The 12,716-nt window shown below is 40.9% G+C and overlaps 1 protein-coding gene across 1 annotated transcript in view; it reads right to left on the bottom strand.

Annotated features, from left to right (window-relative positions):
• Nucleotides 1-9,700: 9,700 nt before the first annotated feature.
• Nucleotides 9,701-12,716, bottom strand: part of LOC107566195 (tumor necrosis factor receptor superfamily member 16-like) — an 8,180-nt gene continuing 5,164 nt past the window's right edge. The window contains exon 3 of the mRNA XM_016251567.1: nucleotides 9,701-9,927. Within this exon, the coding sequence (XP_016107053.1) occupies nucleotides 9,701-9,927 (227 nt within the window). The remainder of the gene's footprint in view (nucleotides 9,928-12,716) is intronic.

Raw genomic sequence — 12,716 nt, 5'->3', positions numbered from 1 at the left:
TAGTGGCTAAACCAAGTTTACTCCCACCAAATGGCACTAATCTGCCTTCAAAATTTGGATTATAAAGGCATTGTCTCTATTTTAACATGAAATACTGCCATAATTGAAAAGTTATAGAAAAAAATATGTGACCTGTGCTGGCAAAATGAGTCGGAATGAGCAAATTTTCAAAAATGAGTTCTCTTCATTTTCACATTCAACATTAAATACCTTCGAAATGATATATAACTTCTTGTTATCGGACAAAAAATGACTGCGCTAAAGCCGTTTGAAAGCGATAGAGTCCGCAAAGTCAATTTTGAGAAAAAACGAGTTAAAGTTTTCTGAGGGTTCCATAGCAAAATCACAGAGCAACCTTGCATATTTTCCTCCAATTCTTTTCTTAATAATAATTACTATATTATTAATCACAATATAGCTGGGTTTTTTTTTGTTTTTTTATCTTTGTTATTAAAAATAAGAGACAAAGATGCAAATAAACTGTAGTTTAATCAAGAGTCGAGTTAAAGTTTTCTGAGGGTTCCATAGCAAAATCACAGAGCAACCTTGCATATTTTCCTCCAATTCTTTTCTTAATAATAATTACTATATTAATCACAATATAGCTGTTTTTTTTATCTTTGTTTTTAAAAATAAGATGCAAAGATGCAAATAAACTGTAGTTTAATCAAGAGTAGCGAATGATTCCGTCTTTTCTTTTAATGTTTGATTTAACATCGAGACAGATCAATATTGTGATCTACTGTAATGCATGGATCTAATATAATGTTATACATCAGATTTTTCCCCAACCATTAACTAAACATTAATGTAAGACATAAAAGATTATGTTTGTGTGAATCTCACCAAGACATATTTAGCAATAATGTATTTATAGGGAGATCGCACGCTCTCGGAGAGGCACGTCTTATGCACGTGCTTTGCAAATGTCAGTCAGTGCGATCGTTTTGTTTTTTATCGGCATGGGGTTGAAAAACATATTTTACTGGTTCAGACTCATGTCATACAGAATTCGCTATGAATATTTATAAAGCTGGAATGCTGCTGCGCTTTGCAACGATATATCCTACAACTTGTGGTAAGAAGCAGCAGCAGTCGTCCAGAATTGAGCAGAGAAAAAGGTACTCCTCTCAGAAAACGTACAAATAAAGATCATTTTAGATGTTTAATTATTATTTTAATATTATGCACTGCCTCATTTCATGTCAAAATGAAATACTTGAGGAAAAGTTTTTCTCACTAAATGACATGCAGGTTCCATTTTTAGCTGGTTTGAGGCGAGCAGTCCCCCTGGAGCTCTGAGCATCCCGTTCCCCTCTGCCTGCCCTAACCATTTAACCGCAATCACTACTACATTCAGCCTGAGACACAAATGCCTCATTTTCCCTCTAACCCTTCAATCTGTTGTCAATTGTGGGATGCCATGGAAACAGTTCCGGAATGCTGCAAGTAGGCTTTTAGTTCTGAGGTACCGTTTTGTGTCTGGAGCAATTCAGAGCTGTGCCATTTGTGTAATACCAAAAAAAACTTTTTCCCATAGCAGTCTATGACATCATAGCAGTCTAAGGAGAAAACTGTAGCCACACCCACCCATTGTAGAAACAAAAGTCTACTTTGTAATTAGACTAAAAAAAATTTTAGATACAATTTGTTTGAATGGGGTAAGAAGTGCCAAGACCAGTCAATAGAAAATCTAGGACTCAATCCATATGAAGTAAACTGTGCATATGTACACTATGCACAAGCAGTATATAAAAAAAGAATTACTGTAGCTACCACTCAATAAAAGCAAATTTACAATTTTGGGAGGTAACCCAAAAGCACATGTCTATCAAACTGGAGAATGTTTATCATATTCTATGCACACTTTCTGTCAAACCTGGAAATGCTACAGTCTTTTGTCTCATGAGAGGCATCCTACATTTTAAGTGTCCTCAGCAGGGGATGCGGTATTTTGAAATCACATTCTCTCAGCTTACCGAGGGTAGTTCTGTCCAAACGTTACACTCAAGAGCAACTCTGAGAGCACTGAGAAAGTGTGAGAAAATGTGCGTAGGCAAATAGTAAACATAATATTTCAAAGTAGCAGCTTCTGTCATAGTTAAATATAGTTCAACAATATTACATAGGCCTACCACAAGAATCCAAATGTTGCATTTTTGCCATATTTGTAACATTTGTTTGCATAATTATTATTCATTATGTAGCCTAAACATGGCTTTATACTTCACTCATGTTCTATAATATCCGTGTAAAATCCTTCACATTCACAAAAATGTTTGTTTGGGCGCTGCACGCTGATTTTACAGCGGATCTTTTCAAATAAACAGTGTAACTTTTTGACTGCATTTTAGTTTGATGATGAATGGCTGAAATGTCAGGCAACGCTAGAACTAATGTTGTTTGTGTGTACGTAAGGCGCCTGTGCGATCAGATGGATTTAATCAAATAAAGATATAAAGAAAATTAAAAAAATGCATTAAGAGTGTCACAAAAACAAGCGTAGCCTATATACTTGTTGCAGCGTTTTTTTTTTCCTTTTGTTAATCTGTTAATTATATTATAGCCTATTATTTATTTTGTGTGATCCTATTTATTTTATTCCTTTTAAAGACTTAATTTCTGTTTTTCTTCTTTCACAGAAGCGCTGCAGGTGCATGATGTGACGATTGAGTCCTCATGGTCTTGTTTATGCTGCTATATATAAAGCTAAAGCCCTGTATAAAACCAAAAAAAAAAAAAGACATTCTAATCTTACTGGTTAACGATCGACTAATGAGCTTCGTTTGACGGTCAGGAAAATAAAAATGAACAAAATGCTGTCATTCTACAATTCTCCACCATATTTACTATGCTGCGCGCAAGTTCAGGTAACTCAAAAACTTGCGTACACGAGCTGAGACCAGACGTGAGATTTGATCGTAGCCACCGCTCACGTCCATATTGATAAATTGATAAAGTTTTGCGTTGAAATGACCATATGCCCAATTTTCTGTCGTACGTTCATTTCGTAAATGAGGCCCACTATGGGTCGTCTGGATGTTTTAATGATTCCATAGAAGCAGCGGCAAACATTTGTAGCTAATGCTTATTAGCAGCTTGTTGGTAGATCAAAAAACGCAGGCACTGGCACGCCAGTACGTTTAAAGTCATCCTGCGATTTGTCATACAACAGCTCCTAATGAGCCAGTCTTACCGTCAGACTGTCTGGCCAGTGCATATTTCTCCAAACTTAAAGAGACTGCCCACTGACCATCTAAAGTGTTTTGCACACCAAGGTGCTATCCAAAAATCTGCCGTTTCAATCTGATTCTATTGGATTTTCCACAGATTTGACTATTTTAGGTAAACCGGTCCCTAAACAACATGTAAAAACTAAAATGAGATGTATTTACTTGTCATTCAGACAGACCCTTTGCGTTTAAGTAGGCGGTTCTTGATCAAAATAATATGCAATGGGGACTTGATGCAATTTGATAAAGGTCTGGCTATGCAAGATGAAACTGACATTGATGTTTCATTTGCTAAAGTGGCAGTGGCTTTTTAAACCTTCTAAAAGCTTTTAAATTTGGTCATTTTAAACCCCATAGTTAATTTTATTCAAAAAGTGCACTGATACATCAATTAAAAAAAAGACTTCTAAGCATTATTTATAATGATCAAATAAAAAAATAAATGTTTATGATGTACTGTATTAGGAGACAGATGGTGTAATGGAAGACCCAAGCACAAAACATTGATCACTAAGTGTGGCCATTGATGACTGAAGCTATAGACAGAGAGACCCTTGGCACTAATTTGTTTACAACTGGCGCCTCTGTGTTTACAGTAGCCACATTTGAGTAATAAAGGAGGGATTGCCAGAAAGACCTGATGGAATAATTGCACCTGTTCTGGCTGACATTGTGTGTGTGTGTGTGTGTGCTTTGCAGAAGGTTGAATCAACATGCCCACTTTATTGTTGAGCTGTAATACTGTCTCGTCCCTATGGCGTCAGTCCTGTGAGGGAACTAGTGAACTGTAATCACCACCGTCTCATGGTCTTTTAAATATTATTGAACAGCACACAAGCAATTTAGAGATTTCCCTGGAATGTATGAAAGCACCGCTTTGGTTTATTTTCAGGGTTTGTGCATGTATATCTATGCAGTTCTCAACTTGTGTGTTTCTTTTAAGATCTGAATGATAAACGTTGTCAGTTGTGTCATCCACACCCAGCCTTACATGGAAATGCCAAGTGTATAAGATAGTGTAAAGTAAAAGAAAGATATGAGAGAGAATGGGGAGATGGGACAGGGAGAGAGATATACTAAAGATACACACAAAAGAAGTGAGAGGTATGGGAGTATATTTGTAAAATACACAGTACAAAGCGACACTGACTCAACCAATAGCTTGCATTAGGGGCCAATGTGTTTGAAACTAACTTTTTTGAAAAATAAAGAGAACAACAGAATGCGCTGCTTTAGCGTGTCTCGCTCTCCTTGAGCATCTTTCTGGAACATGTCACAAACATGAACCACAGGGAATACTTGTCTTTTAAAAGGCTTCATTTAGATTATTTGACATTAAATGCATCATATAAATCACTTTAGAATAAATCGCAGTAGGCCTATGTATCATGCTAAAAAAAGCGACTTTACAGTCTGGAAATACTTTAGGCTATAGCAAATTCTCGTTTTTTGGGAAAAAAAACAAAAAACGAAAAAGGAGCCGTTTTCTCATTTTTCAATTTTCAATATTAAATCAAAAAACGAATGATCGAATGATACACGGATTCAGATGGACTATTTTGACGATGTCTTTCATACTTTTCTGGGCCTTGACAGTGTTATTTACTTGGCCGTCAATGGGACAGTCACAAGCCTCCCGGTTTTCATCCAAAATATCTTAAATTGTGTTCCGAAGACGAACTAAGCTTTTACGGGTTTGGAACGACATGGGGGTAAGTGATTAGTGACAAAATTTTAAATTTGGGGTGGAGTAACCCTTTCAACAGTCATCTAAAAATGACTTAGTTTAAAGGGATAGTTCACCCAAAAATGAAAATTAGCCCATGATTTACTCACCCTCAAGCCCTCCACTATGTGTATATGACTTTCTCCTTTAGACGAATCCAATCGGAGTTATATTTAAAAATGTCCTGGCCCTTCCAAGCTTTATAATGGCAGTGGGCAGGTGTTTCTGTTCAATAGTCCAAAAGAAGTCCAATAAAGCGCATCCATCCATAATAAAAAAGTGCCTCACACGGCTCCGGGGGATAAATAAAGGTCTCCTGTAGCGAATCTATGCGTTTTTCTAATAAACCTATCCATATTTAGAAAGTTATAACCACTTTTCTGTAGCTTGCTCGAACTGCCATATGCGGAAGCCATTGCAGGCGGATGACGTAGGGCATATGTGTAGTGCATGCGCCAGTGAGAAGTAAGAAATTTAAAAAAAGAAGAAAAAAAAGTGGACCTTTGGGTTACGAGTCCGACTCTCTAACCATTAGGCCACGACTTCCCCTAAAAAACGCGGAAGCAAAGAGGAGAGAACAAAACAAAACACCGGTCACGAATTAGAAGTACAAACGAGGATTTGTAAAGAAAAATGTTAAGCCAAGAGGAGACTGGTTTTCCTTTGCTAAAGTAAGGAAACTTTGCTTTCTTTGCTCCTATTAAAAAAACTTTGGTTTTCACAAGATTAGCATATTCTCACCGGTGCATGCGCTACGCATACGTCCTATGTCATCCGCCCAGAACAGCTTCCGCGTACGACAGCGCAAGCTACAGAAAAGTGGTTATAACGTTTTAAATATGGATATGTTTCTTACAAGAACGCATCGATTCGCTACAGGAGGCCTTTATTCTCCCCCCTGAGCCGTGTGAGGCACTTTCTTATTATGGATGAATGCACTTTATTGGACTTCTTTTGGACTGTTGAACAGAAACCTTTCAGTTACTTATGTAACCCTCGTTCCCTGAAGGAGGGAACGGAGACATCATGTTGATGACCAACGAATTGGAAATCTCGCCAGAGAGACTAATCCCCTTTGAGAGTAAACTAAACAGGTCAATGCACATTGGCATGCGATGATTGCACCTAGTTGCCGCTGATCGCAGTACGAGTATAAATAGGCAGCAGGTGCAACGCATACTCGGGTTTTCGCTGAGGAGCCGAGCCGGTGACCCGGCCGCTCAGCGGTGGTACAGAAACTGTGGCAACAGGACGTGACATCTCCATTCCGTTCTTCAGGTAACGTGGGTTACATACGTAACAGAGACGTTCCCTTTCAGTCGTCACTTTCAATGTCACGTCGATGACCGACGAACTAGGAATCCCTACCAAAGAACCACGGATGCTGCCCCTTCCAGTGTCCTGTGCAAGCCTCCTGTACCCCTTTGGGTATAGGCCAGGGCTCGCAACTGAAAGGCCAGTCACTATTCTTAGCACTACCCACTCAGTGAGATTGGATAACACTGGGAAAATGTACCAGTTCTATTTGGAAGAGGAACATTGCGGAAGCCCCATCCTTCCTGAAGGAGGTTTCAGGTGGCACTTACGCATATGGATTAACTCCTTAGGGCCTTTGTACACATGGAAGATTTAGAGGTGGTTATAAGTTAAGTTGGTTATACTTGCAGGGATGGCAGAGAAGTCTGCCAGGGAAACACAGGCTTAAGCTATACCGTGGAAGAAAAGACATATGGGATCCACTTAGGTCACTACTCTACCGGTTCTCATGGATTCATCAAATGAGGGCCTGGCACCAGACACTCCACCACTTTTGGCTGCAGAGGGTGATGGAGGAGTTCTACAGGGTCTACAGTACAGACACTCTGCAGCAAGTATCACGATTTGTGAAATAGTAAGCCGACACTAAGCCGGGGGCCTCTCAGTGCTTCTACCCATTTGAGGTGAGAACACAGGAGGATACCAGCTCAAAACGAAGGCTATAGAATCTAGCGAACGTGTTGGGGGTCACCAGCCCGCAGCTCTACAAATATATGTCAGTGAAGCGCCACGAGCTAGCACCCAGGAGAATGCAACACTCCTAGTAGAGTGAGCTCACAACCTGAGCGGGCAGGGCATGCCTTGTGCCTGATAAGCAGGGCGATGACATCCACTATCCAGTGGGCCATCCTCTGCTTGGAGACAGCATTCCCCTTCTGCAGGCCTCCGTAAGAGACAAAGAGCTGCTCTGTAGCTTTGTGTCTGGCCTACGTACAATCTTAAAGTGCAGACGGAACAGAGCAAAGCTAGAGCTGGGTCTGCCTCCTCCGGAGGGCAGCACTTGCAGGCTCACTACCTGATCCCTGAAGGGCGTGGTAGGAACCTTGTGCACATAGCCAGGCCAGCGTCTCAGAGTTACCTGAGAGTCAGCCAGCCTAAACTCTAGGCACCATTCGTCAACTGAAAAGGCGTGCAGGTCCCCTACCCTCTTGGCAGAGTTTCCATTGAGAGAAACTTTAGCTCGACTGACTGCAAAGGCTCAAATGGGCCCTGCTGGAGTGCTCTGAGCATCAGAGTCAGGTCCCAAGTGGGTATAGAGGGAGATCGAGGAGGGTTCAACCTTCTCGTCCCCTAAGGAACCTGATGACCAGGTCGTGTTTCCCTACCGTCTTCCCCTCCACGGGGTCGTGATGGGTGGAAATAGCAGCAACATAGACTTTAAGGATGGAGGGAGACAGCCTTCACTCCAACCCTTGCTGCAGAAAGGAAAGCACAACTCTGATCGGGCATCTCCGGGGGTCCTCTCGATGAGAAGAACACCACTCGACGAACAGGTTCCACTTCAAGGCGTAAACGTGTCTCGTAGACGGTGCTCGCACCGAAGTAATGGTGTCCACTACCTCTTGGGGTAGGTCACCTAGAACCTCTGCATCCCATCCAGGAACCAGACATGGAGTTTCCAGAGGTTCAGACGCGGGTGCCACAGGGTGCCCCGTCTCTGAGAATGTAGATTCTTCCTCAGAGGAATCCACCAGAGAGAGGCTGTCACGAGGAGCATCAGTTCCGGGAACCAGGTCTGGTTGGACCAGTAGGGCGCAACGAGCAAGACCTGCTCCCCGTCCTCCCTGACTTTGCACAGTGTCTGTGCAAGAAGGTTCACTGGGGGAAACGCATATTTGTGCAGGCCCCGCGGCCAGTTGTGTGCCAGTGCGTCCGTGCCGAGTGTTCCCTCGGTCAGGTCTGTTATAACAGCTGGCAGTGAGAGGTTTCTATAGAGGCAAACAGCTCTACCTGAGTGACTCTGAAACGTCTCCAAATCAGCTGGACCATGTCGTGAAAACACGAGGGGACAGGGACAGCCCGAAGGGCAGGACCTTGTATTGATATGCTCATCCTACGAACGCAAACCACTGAAAGGGTCTGTTTCGTGGAAGGATCGAGACATGAAAGTACACGTCCTTCAGGTTGATCGCTGCAAACCAATCTCGGGAACGGATGCACCCGAAGATGCATTTCTGTGTCAACATCTTGAATGGTAGCCTGTGAAGGGCCCGGTTCAAGACACACAGGCGATCTCCACACACAAGACATGAGCATTGGCTGCCTTTACTGATGTGAAGAGGATACCCCTGAATTTGGGAGGACGCCAGGCAAACTGAATTGCATAGCCGAGTCTGATGGTCCGAAGGAGCTCCCAGATACCTTGCAAGTGAGACCAGCGGAACCACCGACATACCCACAGTGGGGCAGAGAGGTGGAACACAGGGACCCGGCACAGGCGGCTCATGGGTGGGCCGAAACGGGGTCTGAGTGTGCGGTGCAACACTTACCTGGTTCCATGGTTGGGCAGAGGGTGTGAGAGTAGGGAAGCCTGGCAGGAGCATAACGATGATACCGCTCGGCTCTGAAGCGAAAAGCTGAGTATGCGTTGCACCTGCTGCCCATTTATACTCGCGCTGCAATCAGCGGCAACTGGATGCAATCACCGCATGCCAATGTTCATTGTCTCGTTTAATTTACACTCGAAGTAGATTGGTCTCTCTGGCGAGATTCCCAATTCGTCTGTCATCGACATGATGTCAGAAGTGACTGACTGAAAGGGGACTTTTTAATATAACTCCGATTGGATTCGTCTGAAAGAAGAAAGTCATATACACCTAGGATGCCTTGAGGGTGAGTAAATCATGGGCTAATTTTCATTTTGGGTGAACTATTCCTTTAACCTTTTAAAATCCTTAAAATCCTTTTCCTGGTTTGGTGTTTCCGGTCAAAAAAGGTTTTGTATTTCTTTTAGGAACACTGATCTGAGCTTATACACCCCAATTTTTAATGAAAAAAAAGCATTATTTGTGGATGATTGAGTCAATATTCACTCAAAAACAAATTTTATCCAAGATTTGGTGATAATATATGGCAAACTGAGAGATTTTTAAAGCAATTTTTTGTAGGCTGGTTATTTTAGACTGGGAACACCAGAAGTGTAACAAGGTTGGGGGAAATCCCCCAAAAAGTATGAAAATTATCCAATTTCGGTTGTCATACCCTGTGTGAGCAAATTCGCAAAATTTCAGAACAATTTGATAACATTAACTAGCATTTTCAGGAAAAAGAATATCCTCTCCAAGTCAAAATGACTAGAATACAGCATGAGGGTTAATCTGATAACTCCAATAATAAGGCCTGAATTATTCACCACCTATTACTGTCCTCAATCATTACAATCTGTTATTATGTCTTTGTTTTAAGATTTTTTTCTCTCTTTAGCTCACCTCTTAAAGATGATGTAAGCCAGGAGGCCGACTACGACCGCTGCAAGGATGGGGCAGTAGATGGGAATCAGGTTCTCATTTAGCCCTCTGCCAATGAAGTGAGGGGAGCTAGGTTTGGGTGTGGTGGCATCCCCTCCGGGGTTGGGGCTCCACAAACCATTTGGATCAGTGACAGACGTACTGGAATCACTAGCGAAGGTGGGATAGGTAGGACTCAACGGATCTAGAATAGAGAGAAAGACAGTCACACATATATTAGCTGCAAATGACTGGACATAGATGCAAACTTAGGGTAAAAACTTCCACAGTCTGCTATTGTATCTAAATAGAATTCACACTATTTATATAATTTAAAATGCAAATTGGATATTGAACTGAACCTAATGAGACCGTTAGTAGAAACTGTGAAATTGACCAATGGCTGTCTGGATGGTGTTATATGATATATTGCCTTTTTCACCCACTAAAGGCACTATTTGTCTTTTTATCTTTCTTCCTCTCTCTATTGATTTGATGCATAATTTATACAAAGGCAACCCCCCATAAACTCCTTCCAGCTCCCAATAGAGCACAACAGTGGCCGTCCACTTTTTCAAAGGCCTTTGTGCCAGGAGTATTTTTCCCATTTATTTTCTCCATAGTCAATTAAAAAAATAAAATAAAAAAAACAACTGAACCGGCTCCAAGTGTCACACCCAAGGACTGTTCTGTATGTTTTGTTTTGTTTTCCCTCGTGTGTGCCCATATTTGGTTATGTTCCTGTTCCTGTCCTCATTATAGTTTAAGTTCATTTGGTTTTCCTGTGTGTTTGATTGTTGATTGCTCCCAGGTGTGTCTTGTCAATTGTCCCATGTACTTAAGTTCCTGTCTGTGTTGTCTGGTATTGAACATCGATGTTGTGTTTCCTGTGTGTCCCTGCCTGCCTTGCTTTACCCCGTCTTGGATGATTGAATGACAGTTACTTTAAGTTTATCCCATGTCTCCTCGTTCTTTGTTTCGCCACAGAAGGCAACCGTGACACCGAGATATATCACATTACAGACTTTTGGTTTAAATCCATATTAAAAAGTACTTAGAACTGTTAATAATAAATTACTCATCCAGTGAAGCTTAGCAAATGATGGTGCAATATAAAGCTATTGACTTTGAGTCATAAATTCAGTAAGTTTTAAGTTTAATAGAAAGCAAAATAAATATCTCTATGGAGAAAATAAATGGCTTTTACTTATAGAATAATAATTAATAATTATTCCTTACATTTATATAGCACTTTTCTGGGTACTCAAAACGCTTTACATAGAAGGGGGGAATCTCCTCTACCACCACCAGTGTGCAGCATCCACCTAGAACCCAACTGTTGCACTTACTGTAAACACACACACAACTTTCTTTTGTTTTACTGTTGAACTCTTCACTCTTTCTCAAGAAAACACTCTAGAATCAAGTGGAGATTGTTATGGTTCATGTCTTTCATGGCTGTAAAATTGGTGGTGACAGGGTTCAAGCTGGCTCAACAGGAGGTCTTCACGTTACCATGACTATCTAAAACATTCTCATTCTCATCGAAACTATTCCAGAGCAGCCATATGTGTGACTGATTAAGCAGTGCTGAAACAGAGAACCTTTTTGCAAGAACTTTGGTTTGATTTAGAAGAAGCTCCAGCTAAAGGAGGAAGGTGCCGTTTATAAAAACAAGAACCAGCACTCTTGATTTACATGGATGAACTATTTAGGATTTGGAAACTGCTGTTGACCTCACCATAGTCTAAAAATTCAGCTTATGCTGCCTATTGACCAGCCACCATGTTCTAAAAGCCAAAAATCATTCTGAAAGTGATTCCAGTGATGTTGTAGGTGTGGTGTGGACTTCCCTATAGCACCATATTCCCACAGGAATGAAAATGAGACTGTGAGAAATATAAATATAGTGCGTTCAATGGATTGTACTGTTATTTAACAACATACTGATCTTTCAGCTCACAAAACATATTTCCAAAAAACGTTCATTACACAAAAACTCTATAAAACATTTTTAAAAGATACAAGTTGTGAAAATTACAATGATCTAGGACCTTTAGTTTATACGGTGCAAAGACTGTAAGTCTATCCCTCACAGCCTCGTTTTAATCCGCATTAAATTCAGTATGATGTCTAACCTGATTAAGGTCTAGATCTATTATTAGAAGATAATAGTTATTGTTATTATTATAGTTATCATCCTTGGTGTGAACCAGCTAGAAACCAGCTACTCAGTTCCACAGCTACTAGCTTATTGCTTTTACTTCATTGTATAGTCTATGAAGTGTCTGTAAAATATAAGTCATGTTTGAATAGTAAAGTCACAATGAAAGTGACTTTGTCATGAGTTGTTTAAAGATGAATTAAAGAATATTGTTTTCTAGATTGGTTTGCACACACACACAGTCTTTGGCACACCTTTCAAACTTGTGGGCATCTGAAGGCATGCAGCAGCCCTCTTTCTTTTCTTTATCAGTCTCTTTCACTTGCTGTCTCTCCCTCAGTAGCTGTCAGTCTCTCTCACCTCTTCCAGCCCATCTCCTCCCTCTTTCTTAAAGAAATCGTTAGTTTTCTGAATGAGTATGCACTAAAAGTTAAATGATTTCTGAAAGTGCTCTTTGTTTTTCTGCCTCTGTTTTTCTGATTGAAAACAGAGTACATGAAATTGTGATATGTGGATGTGTTTTCAGCCTGACTTAGCTTATTTCAAATTATTGTCTCTTTTTAATTTATTTTATTTTGCTTCTTAACTGGGCGTTTTCATGAGGAAGTGCCAAGTGTGAAGTGCTTGTTAACCCTCAGCTGGGCGTCTTTATTCTACTCCTCTCACACTGCTGTTTTTATTAGGGATTTTATTGCTTATCTGGCAACACTTTTCAAGTTTGATATAATTGCTCTCTTTATCTAACAGAAAACACTCTCGAAAGACTGTCACACACACAGCGATCCTTATTCTCTCCTTCTGTGTGTGTGTGTGTGGGGGGGGGGGTGATA

The sequence above is a fragment of the Sinocyclocheilus grahami genome, unplaced genomic scaffold, assembly GCF_001515645.1.
Source record: "Sinocyclocheilus grahami isolate Dianchi unplaced genomic scaffold, SAMN03320097.WGS_v1.1 scaffold1055.1, whole genome shotgun sequence".
In the NCBI taxonomy this organism is placed as follows: domain Eukaryota; kingdom Metazoa; phylum Chordata; class Actinopteri; order Cypriniformes; family Cyprinidae; genus Sinocyclocheilus; species Sinocyclocheilus grahami.
This window is presented reverse-complemented; position numbering and strand designations above follow the sequence as displayed.